The sequence below is a fragment of the Montipora capricornis genome, chromosome 6, assembly GCF_036669925.1.
Source record: "Montipora capricornis isolate CH-2021 chromosome 6, ASM3666992v2, whole genome shotgun sequence".
Lineage (NCBI taxonomy): Eukaryota > Metazoa > Cnidaria > Anthozoa > Scleractinia > Acroporidae > Montipora > Montipora capricornis.
In genome coordinates this window covers 50,253,580-50,275,910 of record NC_090888.1, presented here as the reverse complement: position 1 = coordinate 50,275,910, position 22,331 = coordinate 50,253,580, and the positions used below count along the sequence as shown (strand labels likewise).

The 22,331-nt window shown below is 39.6% G+C and overlaps 1 protein-coding gene and 1 long non-coding RNA gene across 2 annotated transcripts in view; one reads left to right on the top strand and one right to left on the bottom strand.

The window, feature by feature from the left end:
- LOC138052367 (uncharacterized) overlaps nt 1-663 on the top strand; it is a 6,053-nt gene extending 5,390 nt beyond the window's left edge. The window contains exon 3 of the long non-coding RNA XR_011133049.1: nt 528-663. This is a non-coding gene — a long non-coding RNA (uncharacterized lncRNA). The remainder of the gene's footprint in view (nt 1-527) is intronic.
- Nucleotides 664-1,042: 379 nt separating this feature from the next.
- Nucleotides 1,043-22,317, bottom strand: LOC138052366 (T-complex protein 1 subunit theta-like). The gene is made up of 18 exons (XM_068898827.1): nt 22,221-22,317; nt 20,880-20,970; nt 19,768-19,847; nt 17,080-17,136; nt 16,591-16,665; nt 15,375-15,444; nt 14,016-14,098; nt 13,269-13,314; nt 12,868-12,929; nt 12,343-12,480; nt 11,328-11,399; nt 9,092-9,198; nt 8,733-8,799; nt 7,198-7,285; nt 4,434-4,621; nt 3,946-4,110; nt 2,586-2,705; nt 1,043-2,293 (listed from the first exon to the last, which is right to left on the bottom strand). The coding sequence occupies exons 1-18, from the start codon at nt 22,275-22,277 to the stop codon at nt 2,228-2,230; spliced, it is 1,632 nt and encodes a 543-aa protein (XP_068754928.1). The 5' UTR covers nt 22,278-22,317; the 3' UTR covers nt 1,043-2,227.
- Nucleotides 22,318-22,331: the final 14 nt, after the last annotated feature.

Below are 22,331 nucleotides of genomic sequence, written 5' to 3'. Positions count from 1 at the left end.
TCTATTCTTCATTTTTGTGAGCTAAAGATCTGAAGAGAAGAGAAAAATAACGTTTTCTAAACGGGGTTGCGGCACACGACTTGTGTAGCCCTCCGTCATGCCCACACTTCGCAATTCCCTAGATGACCAAAACCGCTGTTACAAGTTTCAGCAGGCGTTGCACCGTGTAAAATAAAAGGTCGAAGCTGGTCTCGAAATGTTTACATGTACTAGATTCCCGCAAAACAAGCTGTTTTGGCCGTTTTCGGATTGGCTTACGCAGCGTAGCGTAACAAAACCGAGCGAGACCAGTTTCACGAAGTGGTCTTACACGGTGAAACTCTTGCTTTTATCATCACTTTGATCGTTCTGACCGTTGCAGGGGTAGAAATCGGTTCTATTCTTCGCGAAACCTGTCTCGCAACGGAAGTTCAAAAATCAACCATGTTACGCCAACTAAAACTTGTTTTGCAGCGCCGTTCCACAAAAGTTTCAGCTAAAACTTCTAACGTGTAACAGAGGCTTAAGATGGTCTTCATCTGTTTCAGGATTCCAGCGTTTGGGTACAATCAGCTGGTACGAGTGTGTAATCCTTGCTTTGCCTTGTTGGACGAAATGTTCTTTGAGGAACCTATCGCTCATACAGACCCCACGTGACCACGGAGTGCGTGACCCCACCACTACACAGTGTGCAACATGCATATGCTGTGTGGCAGACTGGCAGTTGTGGCTTACCTTCAGCAGATTTGGGTCCGATTCTTTTGAGCTCGGTGTTGGGCAAAAAGAAAAGGTCATGGCGACTTGTTTTACTCCAATATGAGAATAAATTGTTCAATTGCGGTACGCCTTTAAGTGCAACTAGGTGCGAGAAGGACGGTAACTATTGCGATGGCGAAGTTAAAGCTCGAGGTCAGAGACTGAAGCAATTAATTACAAGACCGGGCCAACCAGAAGGTCCGACGAATATACCGTTGTCAGTGTCTAACAACGCTTACTATTCAAAAGCAGTAGTCCAGATAAAATCTTTCCACGAAGCCAATCAAATGGACCGTTTTTGGCATAATTTCCTTGGGGTGGTCTGCTTTTACTGATTTGAATTTTAGCCATACAGAGTTTTCAGTATTTAATACTTTATACAACTGGCCCCAGTTGTTCAAAAGGTGGATAAGTCATAGCTAAACCAATTAGGCCATCGTTTGAATACCTGGGGCCTGTAGTTAAAGACCGACTATTTTAGAGGGAAATCTAATCCTTCACGGAAAGGGTTTGAAAGTTCAACTTATTAATTTATGCTCTTAAGAAGAAAAGATCACTAGCTATTTTAAGAAACAATGTCAGACAATGGAATGTAGAAGTTATCCACGCACTTAACTGGACAATTTAGGTAACTGTCTCTTATAGAAACCTGAAAACTTCAACGGGATTCGAACCGATGACCTCTGCTATACCGGTGCAATCCTCTACCAACTGTGCTATGAAGCCACAGATACAGTTGGGAGCAGGTCAATTTGTTGGGCTCATTTGTTCCCAATAAAGTTGACAGTTACTTGTGAAAATACAATGTTCGTGGTTAGTCTTAACAAAGCAATCACGAGGAGTCCCTTGGTCGGGATGAAACGAGCTTCATTTGTTCCCGTACTTCAAATATATATACACTGCTTTCACTCATCGAGTCCTTTCACGGGAACAAATGAGCCCAACAAATTGACCTGCTCCCAACTGTATGTGTGGCTTGATAGCTCAGGTTGTAGAGCATTGCACCGGCATCGTGGGGTTTTAGGAATCCTTCCATGGCTAATAAAGGTAGCAATACTAATAAATGCGTTTTAACTTAGAGCAGTTTTCAATTGAGTGTCGTAAAACCAAAACCAAAGTAATTACTTTGGCCAATCAAAAAGGTCGGAGACAATCCAGTAAACCAATCAAAACTCGAAGTAATTACACGTAGCCGACACAAGTCACGATTGGTTTTGGTTTCACTTCTGATTGGTTGAAAAAATGGCGCGAGAACTTTGAAACAATCACTGAGTGAAGTAATCATAAACCAAAGTAATTCACTAATTACTTTCGACACTCAATTGAAAACCGCTCTAATGAAACACTGCGTTAAGGAATGAAGCGATCACGATAATTTCGATATTCTAAGAGTCCGGAAAGCTTGAAGGTAAATTCGGGGCTTAAATCAATGTCCTGACTTGACTTTATACGGCTTCGGCGCTGAAAGGGTCTCTCTATGAAAGACTGAATCTCAATCTTCGTCCCAGTTTGGATTATCTTTGGGTTTTGGTCCCCCGGCAGGTTTGGACATAATAATCTGAAACAAATATAAAATATAAGCATAACAAAGTAAATACAACATAAACTGCTCTTTTGCGAAGCACATGCAAGTCCGAATAACGCAAACGCAAAGATTGGTGAAGCCAGTGCAAGGCGTGCGCAATATATAAAAGACAGTTTCCTTTTTCATCCATTTACCCGTGGATAACTTGAACTCACACGATTTCTCTTTTTCCTCGGGTCTCTAACTGCATGTGCGTCTCTAGATTTACTCGACCACATTAATCGATTAGAGTATATAGATCACGCCCGAACCCGCGTGTCCTCACCTGATCAACTCTTAGAACTGTAACAGCCGCATCTGTGGCGAACTTGAGCGCCCAGTATTTCACGATATACAAGTCCAAGATTCCAGCCTTCACTGCGTCTTTTACAGCAGCACCGCTTCCCTAACAACAAGCAACAGACAATGTAGTGTACGCGGAGAGCAGTTAGCAGTGCATGGTGTCGGTTTTTCAATACTTTCAAGTGAGGTGAGATCGGACGACAACATGTCTTGACTCCTCGGTCAACACTTGGTCCAGCTTAATAACAGACCAATAAGCTTGGTTGGTGGAGCACAGGGCTGTCGATTGGGAGGTGCTGTGATTAACGCCGGCGGGATCGATCATCACTCGTGGTCTTCAAACAACTGAAGAGAAAGTGCCGCCTTCAGTTGTAGCCACTTCGGAAAATACCATAATACTTTTTGTTTGTCCCCACAAAAGCCGGGGAAAATGATCTTTGCACATTTCTCTCCCGTACTCGTCAAACAACTTTAAATGACTAAATCTTGACGACAACACGGAGAACCAACAGTGAATCTTTCCTCTTTTTCTTTACTTCAAATCAAGTACGTTACAATCCGGTTACAAGATAATTCGCCCATTTTGTACGACATAAACAAGACAAAATCATCGTGAAATACTTTAGAGAGCTGAAAGGGGCTATGTCACGTTATTTTAGGGTGTTTAGGGGAAATCTTTAGTTAATCGCGAGTTTAAAACTCGAAAATGGTAATGTGGAATTCCGTTACTGATAAAATTGTTACAGCAGAAACAAGATGATTCGGAGCAAAAACGACCTTTATCAAGGCGATTCGCCATAAACTTGAAAAACGTCGGGCCGACTTTTTTCAAAATTACTTAAATGCAATCCGTTTCAATCTTGTCCATCCATGCTGCTCTTTCCTTTTGCTGTATTTCTTTTATCATGTTCGACTGTTTTAAGTGGTTATTGCAACATTTCATTCTACTTTTTGGGCATTTTGGATGTTATGAAATTATATCATTTTGCGCGACATAGCCCGTTTAACTCGCTAATAAATTACCTGTGGGACGTTAACGAAGTATACACATTGCTCGAAAAGAGTGGAGAACGAAGTCCGATATTGTAGTCTGTGCATCCAACAAATGCAACTTTTAGGTGGACTTTTACAGTAAGACAAATGAGACCACGCAAGCGAAAAAAAAGCATAAGCCAGAGGGAAGTTTGCCGAGCGTTGGAACTGTAAAAATGAATTTAAAATACGGCCTGAAAACGAAAGCCCGGGCAGACTACGAACTAACGTTCCTTAGTCACTCCCAACAGTGCGCTTGATTCAATCCAGGATCGCATCATTTATACCTTTTTTTTTTTTTTAACACGTACCTCGTTATCAAAGCCAGCATTCTTGTCTCCACCCTGGTGAGCGGCGTAGAGTTTGGATATGAGTTCTGTGGCCTTAACTCCAGCATTTTCCGCGAGTGTCCTGGGGATGACTTCTAGGGACTCAGCGAATTTCTGGATAGCGTACTGTTCAAGACCGGCGCAGGTCTGGCGAAAAATAGCAATGCAAGTATGGGAGATCATAAATGACAGTAAGGGACTAAACCAGTGAGCACCAGACAAGTGTAATTCATATTAAAAGACGTAGTGAGGTCTTTATTTTTTCATTACAAAAAGATGACATTCAGACTGACAAACTACTTTTACAAAATACTTCTTGGAACCCTGGAGACAAGGAAAACTCTGACACTTTTCTAAAAGCAAAAAGTTAACTCGGCAAAAACAATGGTTCTTAGCGAGTTTTACATCTGAATGCATGCAGTCTCCAGAATTTTCTAAGGTAGCTGGTGGAATACCAATTTAAGCTATACCTCTCCATAGGTGGATATTAGCTTTGCAAGCTCGATTTCCGTAGCACCGGCGCCAGGAACAAACCGGTCATCACGAGTCAGGGCTTTAAATGTGTTCACACCATCATCAACAGCACGCTCAATATCGTCCATAATGTTCTCTGTTGAACCACGGATTACTATAGTGGATACGGCTGTTTCTTCCCTCTCTGAAAAAAAAAAGCCATATAATAATAATAATAATAATAATAATAATAATAATAATAATAACTTTATTTAAACCGATAAAACTGTATCAATTTGTTAAAAACAAACTGGTATTAATACACGAGCAGAATATAATATTTCTGAAACTAAAGGGTAAAATACAATCATATCACATACAATCAAAATCAACTATTTAAAATATTATCTTAACAATAAAAAATGATAGCAATAAGAAATACAGTATTTAATTTACCGTGCATCTATGACTTAATTTGTCCCATTTTAGCAAAAAACTATATAAGGTTGCTTTGAATGATGAAAAGGTTGTAATTGATCTCATAGATTTTGGTAAATTGTTCCAATCCTTTGCTGCAGCATATTGAAAAGTTTTTTGTCCAACTGTTGTACTTGCTTTTGGTAAATGTAGCGTATTGTTGTCTCTGAGATCTCTCCTGTGCAGACTTGATCGCCGAGGTAAATAGCCTTTTAGTTGGTTTGGACAGTTATAGTCGATGATTTTATAAACCAACTGAAATCTCAGAAAACGCCTTCCATTTTTTAATGTTAAGAGTCCCAATTTAGGTCTCATACTCTGAGTGCATGAAGTCCTGTTAGCTTTGAGTATGGTACGCATAACCTGATTTTGGAGCCTTTCTAGACTGTCTATCATTGAATTTGAACATTCCATCCAAACAGAACATCCGTAATCAAAGATTGGTAGCATCGCTTGTTTATAGATCTTCAATAGAACGCTTCTAGTCAGGAAACTAGAAAGTCTGTTTATAAGACGGATTTTTGGATACGTTCTTTTTTGCAAATATGAAAGATGCTCTTTCCAAGCCAAGGTACTATCGACGTAGACACTAAGATATTTATAGTTTGTAACTTCCTTGAGACGATGATCGTGAATAAAGATATTTAAATCATTAGAGTTTTTGAGACTTGTTTGAGTTCCAATCTTCATGACTTCTGATTTTCCTGGGTGTACAACCATCTGATTACTTGATAACCATGAGCTAATGTTGTCAAGATCTCCATTAACACAATTAGATGTTTTGTTGATATCTCCATCACTGTAATGGATTTCAGTATCGCCAGCAAACAAAGTACAACTTGAGTGTTTCACTGATGATGTGACATCGTTATAATGTGCGCAGAAGAGAGTTGGTCCTAAGACGGACCCTTGTGGGACCCCGTGTCGAAGTGCTAAAGATTTTGATTCTGTTGAGTTGCAAGTTACATATTGTCTACGATTATCAAGGTAGCTTTTAAACCAATGAAACGCAGAGCCGGATACACCTGCAGATTCCAACTTATTTAAGAGTAGATTATGATTTATAACATTGTCGATTCCCAAATCGACAAAAGACTTTACAACAACTAAAACTCTATTGGAGACGAGCACACGCACTGAAATTACTTTCAGACGCGCGCAAGTATGATTAGCCTTCGTCGTTTTCGAGTCATAAGTATGTTGAAAGAACATCTTTGACCGTTTTGCCGTCTTTCTTGGCCAAACAACATTTTGTTGGATCAAATGAATATTTTTAAACTTTGCCACCAATAACGTCTTTTGCAACCGCTTGCTTGCCTGACCGGGGCTTAAGATGGCTGCAACTCGTTATGATGACCCATCTATCGAAATTAGGGCATTTTTCCCTTGCCTTTTTCTCCTTAACAAAGTCGGTGACCCCCCAATTTTTTTTTTCATTTTTGGAATAAGCTATTTTTGACCTAACTTATGGCGAGAAATGAAACAAATTTAAATGTGAGAAGATTTTCGGGCGAATGTTCTTAAGTGCAATCATAATAACTCTTCTTCGGTTAAGAAGGCGTCGCTTTGGAACTCGCCCCAGTCCTTTCTCGGAAAATGATCATTTTGAAGCCGAAATTGCCCTTTGCCATCCATTTATCATCGTGTTGCGAAGAAACTTAATAGGTACACGCAAAACAATGACGTGAAACTGCATTTGGAGCCCGACACTGAGTGCAAGGTGGTGACTGTAGCGGTCCAATTTGTTTCCTCAATCACTTTACTTAAAGATTATAGCCCGGACAAACAAGAAGGTTCAAGTTTTCAGTAATATGCAGTAGCGAGTTCCTGGATGGAGCGGCAACCTCTCCAATCAAATTGAGGATGGTCACAAATTGTAAGGAAGGAGGGCCAGAAGAGCTTTACATTTGTTAGTGCAAGGGATCTTATCAATCCCTTTGTTAAGCCACGACAAGGGCGACAGCACCGCCATAAAATAATATTTTTGGCTAGATGAGGAAAAGTATTCGTACTAAAGGGCGGCACACATGTTAGCACGTCTTTGCCATACTCTGCGAAACAACAAAATGTAATGACCAAATTTAAGGTTTTTAATCGTTTATTCTTGTAAAACGTCAGTTAAAGGATACTTTTCTTAAAGTTAAAGACTTGAACGAGATAGACTAATCCGTGGATTGCTTATCCCATCTCGTTATATTTGACGTGCCGTTCCATGCTCAAATGACCAGCAGTAGCCTTGGTCCGTTTTAAAACGAAAGAGAACGTGGGTTTCAAGGTTAAATGCAACTTCTTTTCATACAGTACCTTGCTTGAAAATTGTGACAGAAGTGCCTCCAATTTCTGAAACCTTAATTTCATCGCAACGACCAATCTCTTCTGAAGTAGGGGTAGTCTGGAGAAGCAAACAATCCATATGGCAGTTTTCAGTGCTAACTATGGTTTTTACTTTAATTTTCCGATGCTTTGCACCGGCAGCATTCATTTTCTACGAGTCGTGATCGGTTATTGGATTATATGTCTGTGGTGACTTATTGAAAACTGCTCAAAGAAGGATTGTTTCTTGACACTTAAAATTACGACAAAAACGATCCGTGACCTTCCACGAAATTCCCTCTCATTACTTTCACGGAGCACTAAAAGGTGCAGTTGTCAAGGTTATTGGTAAGCAAGGATTTGAAGCATCCAGCTGTCGATTTTCATCCATCTTTCCCCGGGGGGGGGGGGGGGTAGTGATAATGACCACAATTCAGAGGTATGAATACGTTAAAGAAAATGACAAGATGGGAATAAAGAAGCCATAAGGGTGATGTACATGTAGCAGCTGTCGTAACGTATAATGGCATTGGCTCGCTAGCCTAGCCCCAAACGAAAGACTAAACAATTGAAACAATGACATACTTAAAAACAATAGAAGCTGCTTACAATACCAAGAGAGCTGCTACACTACTGAACAATAATAGAACCTGAGAAGTCAACCTGCATCGACAACTGCATCGGTTAGCAAAGATTAGCCGTATGGCCGGAATATCGAGGGTTTCAACTAATGGAAGCCCCAAAACCCCACATGGCTGGAAAAACCCTAAAGATCAGTCAAGAGCCTCCACAAAAGAAGGAAGCCCGTACCAGTCATACAAAAAAGGCAAACAATGGGAGAATGGAAGGGTTTGTGGTCTAGCTCTTTCATATCTCCAAAACACCTTTTTCCAAAATGGCCGTAAGTTCGATATTCTTTTGTTTTTATTCAAATTAGACCACGATGCCTCGTTTACGATAAAATAGTCTTTTGAGTTTTAACAGAAACCCATAAGGGTTGAAACGTGTAACGCACGTTTACAGCTTCCGAATATTCAGTGCGAACTGATTGGTTGAATGTTTCAGTGCTAAGTACCATATTTGGAAACCCCTCGCTCTTGTTGTTCCAAATATGGTACTTAGCAAATTGGATATTCAGAAGCTTGTTTCCCAGCACACAAGGGGTCGTTACGCGTTTCAACCCTTATGGGTTTCTGGTTTTAAGCTTAAGAACGAGGCATCAAAGGCTAATTTCAATAAAAACAAACGAATATTTAAATGCCGGCCATTTTGGAAAAAGGTCATCAGAAACATCAGAAACCTCTCTGACTCCCGGAGAGAAGCACTCGGATTTTTCCAAGAATCCCCACGTCATCATAAAAAAATACATCTTTTCAACAACGTTTGTCTCGCCAAACTAACCACTGTCTGCCATCAGTACAGTACCTCTGTTGTTAACTATGTTAAATTACATTTCAAAACACAGAAACGGCTATTTTAAAACTTCGTTGGATTTGCGACATTGCTAAATCACAAAAGGTACTTACAAATTTTGGAAGAATCGTTGCACCGACTGATCGACAAAGTCTCCTCAAGTCAAACTTCGAGTTGAGCCTGAAAATTTTAGCAATTATTCAAAAGTAAGTTCTTGGGTGCACTTAAACCCTTACCCTCCAAACAGCACATTCTCAGCCAAATATTCAAAGGCAAATGTAAAGTCGGATTCGTTTTAATGAACTCAGAACCACATGAGTGAATATTTTTGGAGGTAAGATTTGTTCATTTTATTACCCACACCTGCCTGTGACTGGTCAGAATGATCGCTTGAGTTTTGGATGAAGGCACTCAATTAAAAGTCACACAATCACCAACAAAAGCTCTTACTTAAAAAGAAGATGAAACTTACCTAACTACTAAAATGTTAAACTTGTTACAAAAGTGCAGAGCCATCTCCGCTACCTTTCCTCCCGTTACAATGCAGTTCACACCAGCGTCAACAATGGACTTGATTTGCTGAAGAAGAAGAAAGGCTGAAAATTTAGAGAGGAACTTGCAGCGACCTCCTTTGAAGACTGACATATGTAGTAATACATACTACTCACATGTAAATAGGTGGCAAGGTATTCCAAATTTAAGTCAGAAACTTTGGGCACTAACACACGGAACTCTGGAATAATCAATTTCCGGAACTCCAAGATTTTAGTGAAATGGGGCGATCATTAGAACTCAAGGGTTATAAAAGCAGCGACAAATCTTCGTGTTTACAAGTTTAGCTGGAGATTTTTGTGCATGTTCATAAATTACGAACTATTTTACACTCGGTAGTTTACGCATAGCCAATCAACCAAAAGACACTTGGGCTCTGGGGACAAGATTGAGAAGACTTTGGTCTGGAAATGGTTTTATGAGTAAGGGCCTGTTGGAATACCGGTCGTTTCGCCAACGACCTGTTCGCCAACGTATGAAGTCGGTTCGCCAACGTCTAATGTCAGGTCGCCAACGCTTATATGTCAGTTCGCCAATGTCCAAAAACACCTTTTTCGTTGAAAATGATTGTCAATTAGATAACTTGCAATTCACTTCATGAGAGGGATTGTTGATGTGAACCGCCATATTTGTTATTGAACCTTTCAATGCGCCCCAATCCCCCCTCAAATTTTATTAGGTATCTTTATTGATAGTTTATTGCTGGTCATATTCTTTTGTAAACTTGGTGGCTCCTAAAGGAGCCGTTTTTTGATTGTGATTTTTACTGACTTCTTCAGTTTCCACGAGTGGGGCCGTTGAGATGTGAGCACGTTTTCAGCAACTGTGCGGCGGTCTTCTCTTTCCTCCCGTACTTCTCCCAGCTGTCGAATAGCCTCGCCAGGCAGGTTTCGATACTGCTTCCGCTGGACCCGCTTCAGTTTTTCATCGGACACAAGCCTGATGGTGACGGCTGTAAGTCTCGCCTCTCTGTCCGCTCGCACGACGATTCAGAGCGTTGTGCCATCCCTCGATGTCGTTGTTCGTTCTGATGGCCTGCTGGTACACGCTCCAGTTTTTTTGGAAGGAACACCGCGCTTTCAATCCACTGTCGTCTGATGTAGGCGATGAGGTTCTGAAAGGGCTCTGTTTGTGCTTCAACTTGCAGACAAAGGAACATAGAGCTGCTCTGGCGGTGAGGCAGGAACGGAAGGACCATTAACTTTCTGATGTACTTATACACCGTGTCGTCCTCAGAATAGGCTCCCAAATAAAGCCGTCGATGGCGTGGGAGAGAGAGAGAGGGAGAGAGAGAGATTGGGGAGAGTGAAACGAACATTTTCAAGCCGAATCAAACAATTCATCTTGGATCAAAGGTCACATTATCTTCTTTTGGTAATTTGTAAATACGTTTCAGATCTATTTCACAAAGTATTTTGGACGTTGGCGAACTGACACTAGACGTTGGCGAACCGACTTCATACGTTGGCGAACAGGTCGTTGGCTAATAACTGACACGTTGGCGAAACGACCGGTTACCGCCTGTTTACATGACCGAGTAACCCACCTTGGAGGATTAAGGCATACCCCGTCTTTAATTTACATGAACTCACCTAAGCCAGATCCCAGATGGCTAGTGGGTTATCGTTTGAGTGGGCTACCAAGCGCAACAGACAAGATGGTAGACACAATTAACGTTTTGGCATTTTGTTCTGCTAGCATCTGCTTTTCAGTGTCTAAGGAAACTATTTTGCACCTTATTTGTCATTTCACTTAGAAAATGTCACTGGTAAGTGATAACGACGAAACAACTCCCCAAGATGTTAATTTTGCGCAGCCATGTTTTCGCCGTCTTCTCACCTTAGTTGGGTCTTAGTTAGCTGGGGTACCTTGGCTCTACCCGTTTACATGGCAAAAGGCTAGAAGGGTGCCTCAAGCAAGTAAACAGAGTGCCCCAGGAAGGCGGATTACCCTGCCTAGCATGTAAACGCTTCAATGCGTTTTCTAAAGAAACGTATGAAAAGTTGGCTCTCCCACGGCAGCTTGTTTAGCTGGGGCACCCTCCCTCCATGTAAACGGGCCATAAGCGAATCACAGAATTCAAAGTCGGGGACAACTGAGGAGACAACTATTACTAGTGCTTTAAAATAAATAGGACTATATATAATTCTACCAACTTTTTCTAGCTGTTCTTCTTCTCCCTTGCTGAAGCTTTTCAGTTCCTCTGCATTTCTGATGAGAACTGTTCCCTGAAAAATCAAATAGCAGCAAATCATCCTCAAGAAATACACCTGTGTGTTCATTACCAAGGTAAACATTTGCTTTAATATTACTGCCTGTGATTACTGTGCATCTCACAGACTAGTATACCTTTAACCCATTGACTCCTGGGGGTTCCCCATTGACAAGTAAAATCGTCTGGCATTAGACAGAGTAAAATACTAAGTCTGGCCAGTTCAGGCATCAAACGGTTTATGGGACATAGTTTTTCAGTGAGTGATTAAGGAGTTGATTATTACCACACTTAACCCATTGACTCCTGGAAGTGAGACTTCACAGATTTTTCTCTGTTTAACGCCAGATGATTTTACTCGTCAACTGTAAGCATCCTGGGACGCCTGATCAGCGAATGGGTGAAACACTTTAAGATGAGAAAACGTTTTCATGCTAGACATGCATGAAATAATTGAACCCTAGTTGCAAAATGAAGAATAATTATTTCACACCTCATCTGTTCATTTAAGGGGTCACCAAGGTGAAGGGCTTCATGCACCTGACTCCCTAGCTGACCCTCAAGCCATGCTGTGTTCTTGGACAAGAAACTTTGCGTCACACAGTCTCTCTCTCCACTTAAGTGTGCAAATGGGTAGCAGCAATATAAAGCAGGGAGAGTAGTCATGTTCTTCATCACTTAATGCTACTAGATTGTGGGAAGTGTGAGTCCCAGAGGTTCATGTGCAACTTACCTAACCTCTGTTTTCATTCAAAGAGGTTTGTAAAAGCATTGATCATTCATCCAAACTAACTCATAATAACTTTTTCCATCAAAAAGACTTGGGCTACTTGATGTTCTTTAACCAGGGAAAAAGTCATTTTCACATTTCTCCCATTACAAAACTGCAGCTAAAGATGAAGGTATTAGCCATGGCAACACCTCTTGCCTTACATCTTCAATCCCATTATTAAACTTACCTTGGTTTCTGTTGCCAGTGAATCCAAAGGACAAGAAAATGCAACAATCTTCGCATCTCTGAGGGACTTAACATCACCTTCTACCTCTCGCTTGAATACCATTCCTTGTATCACCTCTGAACTGTGAATTCCAGCACCCTGACAGACAAATACCCAAACCATGCATCAACAAATACGTTGCAAAAAGCCACTAACATGCCAGCAGCCATTAGCGTGGAGTAAGCCTAGCATTTTTTTACCACTGCCCCAATGACTCAGGTTTAGTGTTGGTTTAGTAACGACAAGCTGAGGCACAGCTGAATGCTTAGAACTTCCAAGGAAAATAGGCATGTACATGTAATTAGCATATCTTTCCAACCACATAAACAGTACAAAACCCGGACATTGTTTTTTGACTGCATTTTGGTATCCAGTTATCCTTTTTTATTCATTTTTAGTTCACTGGTAACTTGGAAAGTGGAGAAGTGACTATATGTTTTAACTGTCTTGACACCGTCACTTTACAGCACAAAAGATGAAACTTACCAAGATCTTTGCCACTCTGACATTGTCCACGTTAAATGGAGTTTTTTCAGGAAGTATGGAGACTGACGACAGAAATAAGGAAAAATTAAACATCGAAAATAGTTTTAATAAATATCTTGACACTACCACACCGCCCATGCCTAAAATTTTACATTCATAGCAAAATGCAAGGGAATGTTTTCAAAAAGTCTCATTCCTCTTACTGATTCTGACTAAGTGAGAAGCATGAAACAAAATATTCCTGTCATAGGGTCGATCTCACCATTTGCAAGACCTCGCAGAAAACAAAAATAATAGAACCTTGTCCTAAAACAATACAGAACCAATGAAATAACATATTAAAGTTTAAAGGTTGCAGACCAATGCTTGTGATCCAATGGAGAAGCAAGAGTTCCACTCACCACATGCTTTTGTTATAAGCTCTGAAAGGAAGTCTTCATTTCCATACTGAAAGCAAAGATCAAGAGACTTGACACTCAGCATGAAACGCTACAGACAAACAGATAACTAAAAGGCATTTACCAAAAGCTAAATGCTTCCTTTGTGCACCCAAAAATACTTCCTGATGTCACACCACCAATAAAAAGCTTTACAATGGTCATCAGAGCAATTGTCATTTTCCTTATTTGACACATTATGCCCCACCATGAATGGGGTGTGAGAAATTTCCTGAGCTGTTTTTGTTCAGAAACTCAATGTCAAATTGATTTACTTGCAGTTAGACAATAGGGACCATAAGCAAGGACGACGACGGCTACGAGAATGCCACAAAACAATAGGTCTAATTAGCAAAAACGATACTTTTGCACGCTCTGCACGTGCATTTTACATTTTGATACATTTCTTTGCCGTTCTCGTCTTGACAATGACATGAAAATGGTCAAATTTGAGGATATGAGGACACCTGGCAATTTTCAATTTTATCTCTTAATATCCACACCATTCTCACCAATTTTATTCTTAAAATGTGGACTCACATTTTCCATGCCAAGTGACTTAGAGTAATCGCAAATTATTAAAGTAACGGGAAATGACATTTTTTAGACAATGTTCTCATGCATGTATCAAGATTATCCCAAGTGGGAGGAATTTATATGGTCACAAACAGGTGCTCCGTGGCTAAGTTGGACAGACATAAATACACATACCTGTTTACTACCTATGGCAGTTTTGAGTGCTTTGGCAACTTCATCACTATCTCTTAGGTCTTTTAAACTTGAGCAGGTTAAGTCTTGAAAAGGAAGACAAACCAATACAAAAATTAATAAATAATTTTATTACATGTACTAAAATATTTATTCAAATTTTTATGAAATATATTCTTGATAACGGGGCTCCAGGTCACAAGGCGGCCACGGGCAGAACCCCATACTAAAGAAAATATATGGTCAACCTTCTTTGGTTAGTTGTCACGTGATTGACCGAGTGTGCGTCCATCTGTCTGTCTGTACAGACTCTGGGGGAGGGGGATGGGATACTACAAACCGGAAGGGAGGTGAGTCTCGCAAATGCAGCTTTGAGGTGCGGATAGGCAATTTTTTTACAGCCTGTGTTTATCCCACTGACCTTCATCACTCTTAAAAAAGAGTTTTTACTATTTAAGCTCAAATTTAGCGAAACAATTAAACTCATTTGAATAAAACAAAACACAATGAATAGGAGAGTAAACCTGGCGTGCAGAAGACATTGTTTGAGCGAAGAACACCGGGAAAGAGAGAGGCAGAGAGCAACACTAAACTGAAAAAGAGGAAACATAGAAGAACACCAAAGAAAGCAGTCGCAGGCTAGAGAGAAAAGGCGAAATTTCAACGAAGAAAGCCCGAGGCTGAGAGAAGCCGCAGACAGAGAAGAGAAAATGTTAGCGAAGAAGGCCATGAGGCTGAGAGAAGACGAGGAAGGAAAAGAAGAGAAAATTGTACTGAAGAAAGCCATGAGGCTGGAAGAAATAGAGCAAGGATGAACAAAGAAAATTACAACAAAGAAAGCTACGAGGTAGAAAAGGCAAGGAATAGAGCATTTAGGCGACAAAGAAGCAATGAGCAATGAGAAAGAGAAATACAAAGGCAAAGAGAACAGGGACAGAACTACGAGAGCCATATGAGGCTATTATTAGAAGGTGAGAAAGGTTTACCTTTATGATGCTTTTGCACTGAAGTGTGTTAAGCAAACAACTTCACTTAGCCATGGCCATGCCCTATCATTGTTCATTTTAGTACTTAGCGTGCGCACTCGATGCATGACATGGCATGTGAATTTGCGTGCGCTGTAAGGATGCACAGTGGCAATAGGCGCGAACATCCTTAATCGAAAGCACCTCTTGGGTTTTAGTTTGATTGGAATATGAAACCATGACCTTCCACACATTTCTCTGGTGCACTCTACTAACAGTTGGAAGTTACAGAAGTCCATGCCAACATTGTATGGACATTCCAATTCAGCTCAATGTGAGAGAGTACTCTGAGAGCAAGGTCCGAAAGTTGGAGAAAATACTAAGATACATGTAGTACCTGGTAAAGTATCCAAAGCCTTCTTGCAAGCTTTTTCATATCCTTCAATGACTTCAGGAGGAGACAGACCCTGTTGATCAAAGTCATTTTACTTTCACCACAAAAATACAGTAGTTTCATTCCTATTCTAATTTACAGTATGTAATATTATGCAGTATGAACGGCGGTTCCATATTATATGTTTACAACTCAAGGCAAAGCCTTGTAAATGTGATACAGATCTGACGCAAATACAGTATAATGACTTATTAAACGTCAGCATATTAGGTAATTAATTTTTGGTGATTTAAGACATCTTAACAGGGAAATCGAAAGAATTGTGTTTATGTACATGAAGAGAAATCTGTATCAGACTTACAGGTACTGATTAATTAATAAGACATTTCTTTTGTTTTCCCATGATGAATTATTAATCAGTTCCATAATAATTACTCTAATAATTGTCTTCTCTTTACGTTTCTAATTTGATTCTCTACCCTTCACCCTTTCCAGTGTGATCAATTTAACAGCCAAGGGTACAATCAAAAAAGCATGCTATATGCCATGATTCAAAGATCAGGCTAGAAGTTAATAATAATACAAATATATATCCATTCTGATTGGCAAAGAGAAGTAAAGAAAAGTAAGGATGGAGTTGGCCTTGTTATAATACAGACCTCCCTCCTTTTGTTTAATGGTGTTGTTCTCATAGTTGAAATTTACAAAAGAAAAACAGTGAGGTTTCTATCAAAACAAGGTCAACTCTAGCCTCACTTTCCTTCATAGGCCACGTAACTAAGCACACAACAGTAAAATGGTCTATTCAGTGCAAAAAAAAGGTAACAAACCAAACATTCTAATTGGTCACTGGCGAGAGAAAGCCTCAGATGGCCAATAAAATGTGAGCCCCAGATGGTGCAACTTTTGTGTGATAGCCCAGTACACATGTGTTTCTTCTATTTAATTATGATAATCTCATTTTGAATCACATGCTATATGCAGTTGAAGACAAGCAAATTAACAACTTACTATAATATAAGGACATATGCCTACAAAACAGGCACCCTAGAATCCTAAATTGCATTTTTTTTGCTTTAAAACAATGCTCAAAAGAAATGCTTGTAGCTCCAAAATGCAACCACCATAAAAACCTTTTCAACAGTCTAAGATCCCACAGATGTGTCTCTACTAGTGTCACATTGCACATGCAATTATCTACATTTTTGCAACTGTTTACCATTCTTAGTAGTTCTTCAGCTGCATCCAGGAGCGCACCAGCAAAGACTAAAACAAAATTTGTCCCATCTCCAATCTGAAATTCAAATAACAGGCGCAATAAATAAACTTAATACCGGTATGGCAATCCCATCACACCACCTTGTACAGCAAAAGGGAAAGCTAATAATTATTAATTGTCACACCAGCCAACCATAACCCAGCCAACCATAATGTGCAAGTAGCACATGACATGCAAAATAATATTTGACATCAAGTTAGCTTTTCCTCTAAAGTTCTGCTGAAGCACAATGTTCTACCAATATTCCTGCTAATCTTGTCTGCTGTTGTTAAAACTGCTAATTAACAAGAGTTAAATTGATTTGAGTCATCTGCTGATGCCATTAATTTTGAACACTTGTACCCAACTTTCTCATGTACGAGACATCCAGGTCACATTCTGACAATTTAAAATTTCAGTTGGACACAACTTTACAACGATTAAACAAACCTCTTGTTCCTGCATTTGTGATGCCAACACTAGCATCTTAGCAGCTGGGTGTTGCACCTGGAACACAATCATAAGACTAAAGCAAAATCATAAAAGAGTTGATCCGCCCCATAGTATTCTGACAACCCTTATGTGATAGCTCACCAACCCTACCCCTAACACACGGAATCCAGTACGTTCGCATTATTTCTGATCCAACTACAGTATCTGTACCAAATCAAACTACTCCTATAGCTGGATCAACCATTGAATTTATTTGTAAACAGTAAGCAATGTTCATCTTATTCATCATATAGTAACTACCATAAAAGTCCATGTATAAGCCGCACCCATAGATAAGCCACACCCCCAATTTGGAAGCTTGAATTTCGAAAAAAAAATGGAGACAACAAACTTTGAAGTTCCAATGAAGTTCTGTTAGTAAACAAACAAGGACAAACAACTATGGTTTCAAAACACTGACACCGTGGTTGTTTGAGCTTTCATATCAATTAAGTCTTTCCACAGCAACATTTCACCTTTCATACCTTTATCTTGTGACTTTACTATAAAATAAAAACTTAAAATGCTCTTTCCATGGGATTATTTTTTTCAAGCAGCTCCATGAAGTTAAATATTTGAAGGCGATTGAAATGATTCGCATGAGTGCTTAGTAGAGAGGAGTCTGGGCATCACAATGAAACGGTCGGCAATTTACCTCGCGAGAACTCGCGAATATCTTGGTATTTTCTCACACGTGGCGACAGATATGTGTCGAAGTGACCATAGCAAACAGCTTTGTGGAGGAATGGAGATTGCCTGTAGGTTGGTGTTCAGTTGTTCGAGTAAAGTGTGAACGCTTCAAGATAGAAACAGCTCCTTTAGGACCCAACGCTCGTGAAAAAGGCAATGATCAACAACAAAATGCTTTCAGTTTGTTAATATGTTTATTCAGTGACATCTTGAGAAGTTTTTATGAATATTAATTGAACCTTAGAAAACTCCAGCCTCAGGTGTTTCCATAGATAAGCCGCACCCCCGATTTTTTATTTGACTTTCGAAAAAAAAAAGGTGCGACTTATTCATGCACTTTTACGATAGTTGTAATTCATCATATGTGACCGTCCACGGGAAAACCAACAAAAAGGTGATGACACGGGCACGCTATTTTAGCACGCTAGACAAAAGAAATTTTCTTTAACACGGGAGTGCCGTGTCGTAATGCACGCCTCATTAAAATTTTCTTGTGTCTGATACTACAAGTTGTAAACAATAGAGCGTGTTATACCAAACAAAAGAGCGTGTCAGCAAAAGTAAAATCGAGCACCGCGTAAAAAGACACGGAGTGAGTGAAATTGCACGACAGCTGCGCCAAGACGAAAATTCCCTTGGAATGAAAATTGACTTCGAATTTTCGTGCGAAAAATCGCTCTGTTCGATAAATGACCTCAAAAAATTGAGCGAAATTTCGCTCTTTATTTGCTGTTCTCGAACATTCCCACGTATTTTCTGGACAAAAATTTGCCAAGTTCGAATTTGCCGCGATGATTGTTTTCTGCCGTAATTTCACAATGTGTAAGCTCTACAACAAACTCTTGTTCGTAAAGCAATCGCAGTTTTTGTTGTGTGAGCCAATTTTTTTTTTTTTCGTTGGAAATAGCAGATTAAACTGTCGGATCATTGAATCTATTTTCGATACAACTTTATTTACGCTAACCTTAACGCGTTTATTTACGCGTACATACGCTTGTTCAGTGATGTTGTTGATGGCGGCCGCCGATTCATGTCACAAAAATTCGCTGCTTCAAATTTTGTTATCTCGAATTTTCGTTTGGTTACCTCCAAAATTCGCTACTTCGAATTTCGCTATCTCGAATTTTCGAGAAAGATCGTGAATTTTTCGCTTCAAACCCTACGAAAAATCGTTCGAAAATTCGATGACCTTTCGTGAAAAATTCGCGAGAACAAAGGACGAATTTCGACGAATTTCGTTTGCATTACTTTTGCAATTTTACGGTGCCTGTTTTGGCACGCATCTGACACGCAACACGCCACGCTAAACAAAAGGTTTGGAGTGTCTCAGTGTGCACAACAAAAGCCACCGTGACATCTATTGTGCTACTCATTAAATATGCGCATATGGCGTGTTGAATGTCACGCTCAGCGTGCCGTGTCATGCACGCGTGCCCGTGTCATCACCTTTTTGTTGGTTTTCCCGTGGATGGTCACATATTGTAAATTAACTCAGAATAGCCCTATGTGGAGAGTTCACAAAATTACTGTACTGTACCAATATGTTATTCATTGTTATGAATCAGCTTTCCACATTTGAATTCCAAAATAAAGCATTGCTGAAGTCTATTCAATCCTTCTAGTTTGCTTGCAACCCTCCCAAAATGTATCAACCTATTTCTGCGCAACATGGTATGCCGAGTAAACCCTTAAAGGGCGTCTTGTTATCATAAAATGCAATTGGAGAGTGAGAGCACCATAATGTTACATTTCCTGAAATTTTGCAGGTTTTACTCAAAACTACTTGAATTTAGCACACCAAATTCAACCTGAATCTCTGCTTAACTTTTTTCCAACTAGTTCTTAGTTTTGTTCTAGAAAAAGGAAAAGGTGCTGTGTAAATGAGGGCTGCTGTAGAAAGACATTATTTTTTTTCATGATTTTTTTTCTAATATACACAGAATTCATTTTCCATACCTCTAATTCCTTGATTATCGTCGCAGCATCATTTGTGACAAATAGCTTTTCTAAATGATTAACAACCATTTTGTTCATGCCTGTGAAATAAAATTCAGTATCACAATCATACATATCGTATTTATTTGTTTAACTGCCCTGGGCGCTTATTACATTTTTGGACCTTGAGGGTGGGCAGTTATTCAAGGTTGGCGCTTATTTCGAGGCTTGGCGCTTGTTAAATTGTCCCCATTTTCAGCAAGTGTAGTATGTTTATTTTGCAACAAAACAATAAAATTAATGGTAATAACAAAACACAAAAACGGTATAACACAGCAATGTTTCTGTAAAATACTCAGAAAAAAAACTCTGTCTTCAGGGATGTCTGTTAGGGCAGTTTTCAATTGAGTGTCAAAAGTAATTAGCGAATTACTTTGGTCTTTCATTACTTCACGCAGTGATTGGTTCAAAGTTCTCGCGCCACTTTTTCAACCAATCAGTAGTGAAACCAAAACCAAAACCAAAACCAAAACCAATCGTGGCTTGTCCGTGCACATTTTCCCGCGCTTTGTGTCAGTGTAATTACTTGATTATACCCTCAATGAGGGCCCCATTGGGTGGGAAAGATTAGTTAACACTTTCACTCCCAAGAGTGACACTTACAGATTTTATCTTAACGCCAGATGATTTTATTAATCAGTGGGGGTCCCCTTAAGATGGAAAGGGTTAAGGCTAAGGCAGCGTTTACATGAACATGGTTTCACATCGACGAAGTTTCATGACTTCAAAACAGCATCAAAATCAATGCGGTTTGAAAGTGTTTACAAGAAACCGTTTGCGCAAGAAAATCAAAGCCATGATGGTATATAATGAAGCACTGCACTACATGCTAAATTCACTATTTTGAATTGAACAATGAAAATTTCGCGCCAAAATAGTAACTGTAATCAAATCGATGTGGTTTTGCTGTTTACACAGCAGATGAAACCATATCATTTTGGAAACGCTCCACTTTTGGCAGCGTTTTCAAATTGACCCAGTTTTGTCAACAGGCTCGATCAGTGTCATGCAAACAGAAGGTGCAACCACATTGAAAACGACGCAGTTACGATGCAGTTCAACCAAAACTTTACCATTTGGTCCTAAGGAAGATCTTGTTATTTGTGTAAGATGTCTACAAGCTGTGATGTTTCTGAAAACCGCTTCATCAAGACCTGAATAATGCTGTAAAAAATAATAACCATGCACTGTAAACAAGAAGTACTAATAATATTGCCTTTGATGTTTACTTATTAATTTATTTATTCATTTATTTATTTATTGACCACTCATTTATTTACTATTTTATTATGTACTCATTTCTTTACTTAATTTAATGTATTTATTTATACAGTAAGGTAAAAAGCCCACAAAATTATCTCAACAGAAAACAGGATGTCTAACAAAGTTGATCTTCAATGTCCAGAGAGCAATGTAAATTACAGAGAAAAGAGTACATACCAGCAGACATTTTAAAAAAAATTGAAAATTATTGACAGCTGGTTTGAGAAGAGTAACCAACTTTATTGTATGACTAGCTCCGTGGGCAAGATGAACCAAATCCCATGCTGTGATTGGCTACCCAAGCAGGCAAGATGGACCTATCTTGCCTGCTTGGGATTTCTCGCTTGGTCCTGCAAGATTCAAAGGTCATTTTTTGGTGTTTTATCCCATATAATAAATCCTTTATTGACCAAGCTTGTTCAGTCAAGATGGCTGGATATATTGGCCTCGTTCTTTTTTGCGTTTCCATTGAGCTGCTTAGTCCTGTATATGTGCAAAACAAAATGCTTTGCAAAGTTTTTAGGTCACAATGCACATCCAGAGAGTTTTGTTTAACAAATTTCCCGTTCAAGGAAAGGTGATTTGTAAAGAGCATTACATTATTATTTTGTTCCTTTCAATTTTTAGTACGTACTCACATGTTCCCGAGCGCAGGGACATTGGACCAAAAATATTTCTCTGGAGGGGGGGCTATTTTCTCTGTTTCACAGACTGCAAATTCCAATTCCCCACTATGGCCCGAGTTGTGGGGGGGGGGGGGGGGATTTACTTTGACTGGTGCATAACACACAGAATGAGATAGACCAAATGTACAAGATTTTGTAAGTTCATAAATTAAAATAGTGCATTAATTTTCCGAATACGATCTCCCCCTCTCAATGATTGCTTCCTTTGCCTAATATAAATTTCTTTGCCAACAATAAAGAAATTATTTCAAAGACACAAAGAAATTAAGAAAACCATCACCGGATTGAGAACTTTCCTTGGCGATGAGTCTAAGTTTGACAATCAAGTACAGGGCACGGTGCGCACGTGTGAGCTCTTCGACCAATGCAATATGGACTACACACCACTTATTATTAGCAATCACCTGCAGGCCAAAAACTGACAACAGGAATGTGTTCTAGTGTACACATAAAAAGAACAACTACCTTTGCACCTTCTTTCAGCATATGCTGAAACATCGTTTTCGGAACCGGGAGCGCCATGTTGGAAATGTGTCTTCGCCTTTAGTCACGGCCTGAAGAGGATCCTGGGTAATC

Bases quoted from the DNA above. Each gene is read 5' to 3' on its own strand.
- LOC138052366 (XM_068898827.1), bottom strand. From the start codon at position 22,277: ATGGCGCTCCCGGTTCCGAAAACGATGTTTCAGCATATGCTGAAAGAA. The intron at 19,848-20,879 runs GTAAAGTTTTGG...TTTATTTCACAG, and splicing joins ATCTTCCTTAGGACCAAATG to GCATGAACAAAATGGTTGTT. The intron at 12,930-13,268 runs GTGAGTGGAACT...TTCTGTCGTCAG, and splicing joins GCTTATAACAAAAGCATGTG to TCTCCATACTTCCTGAAAAA.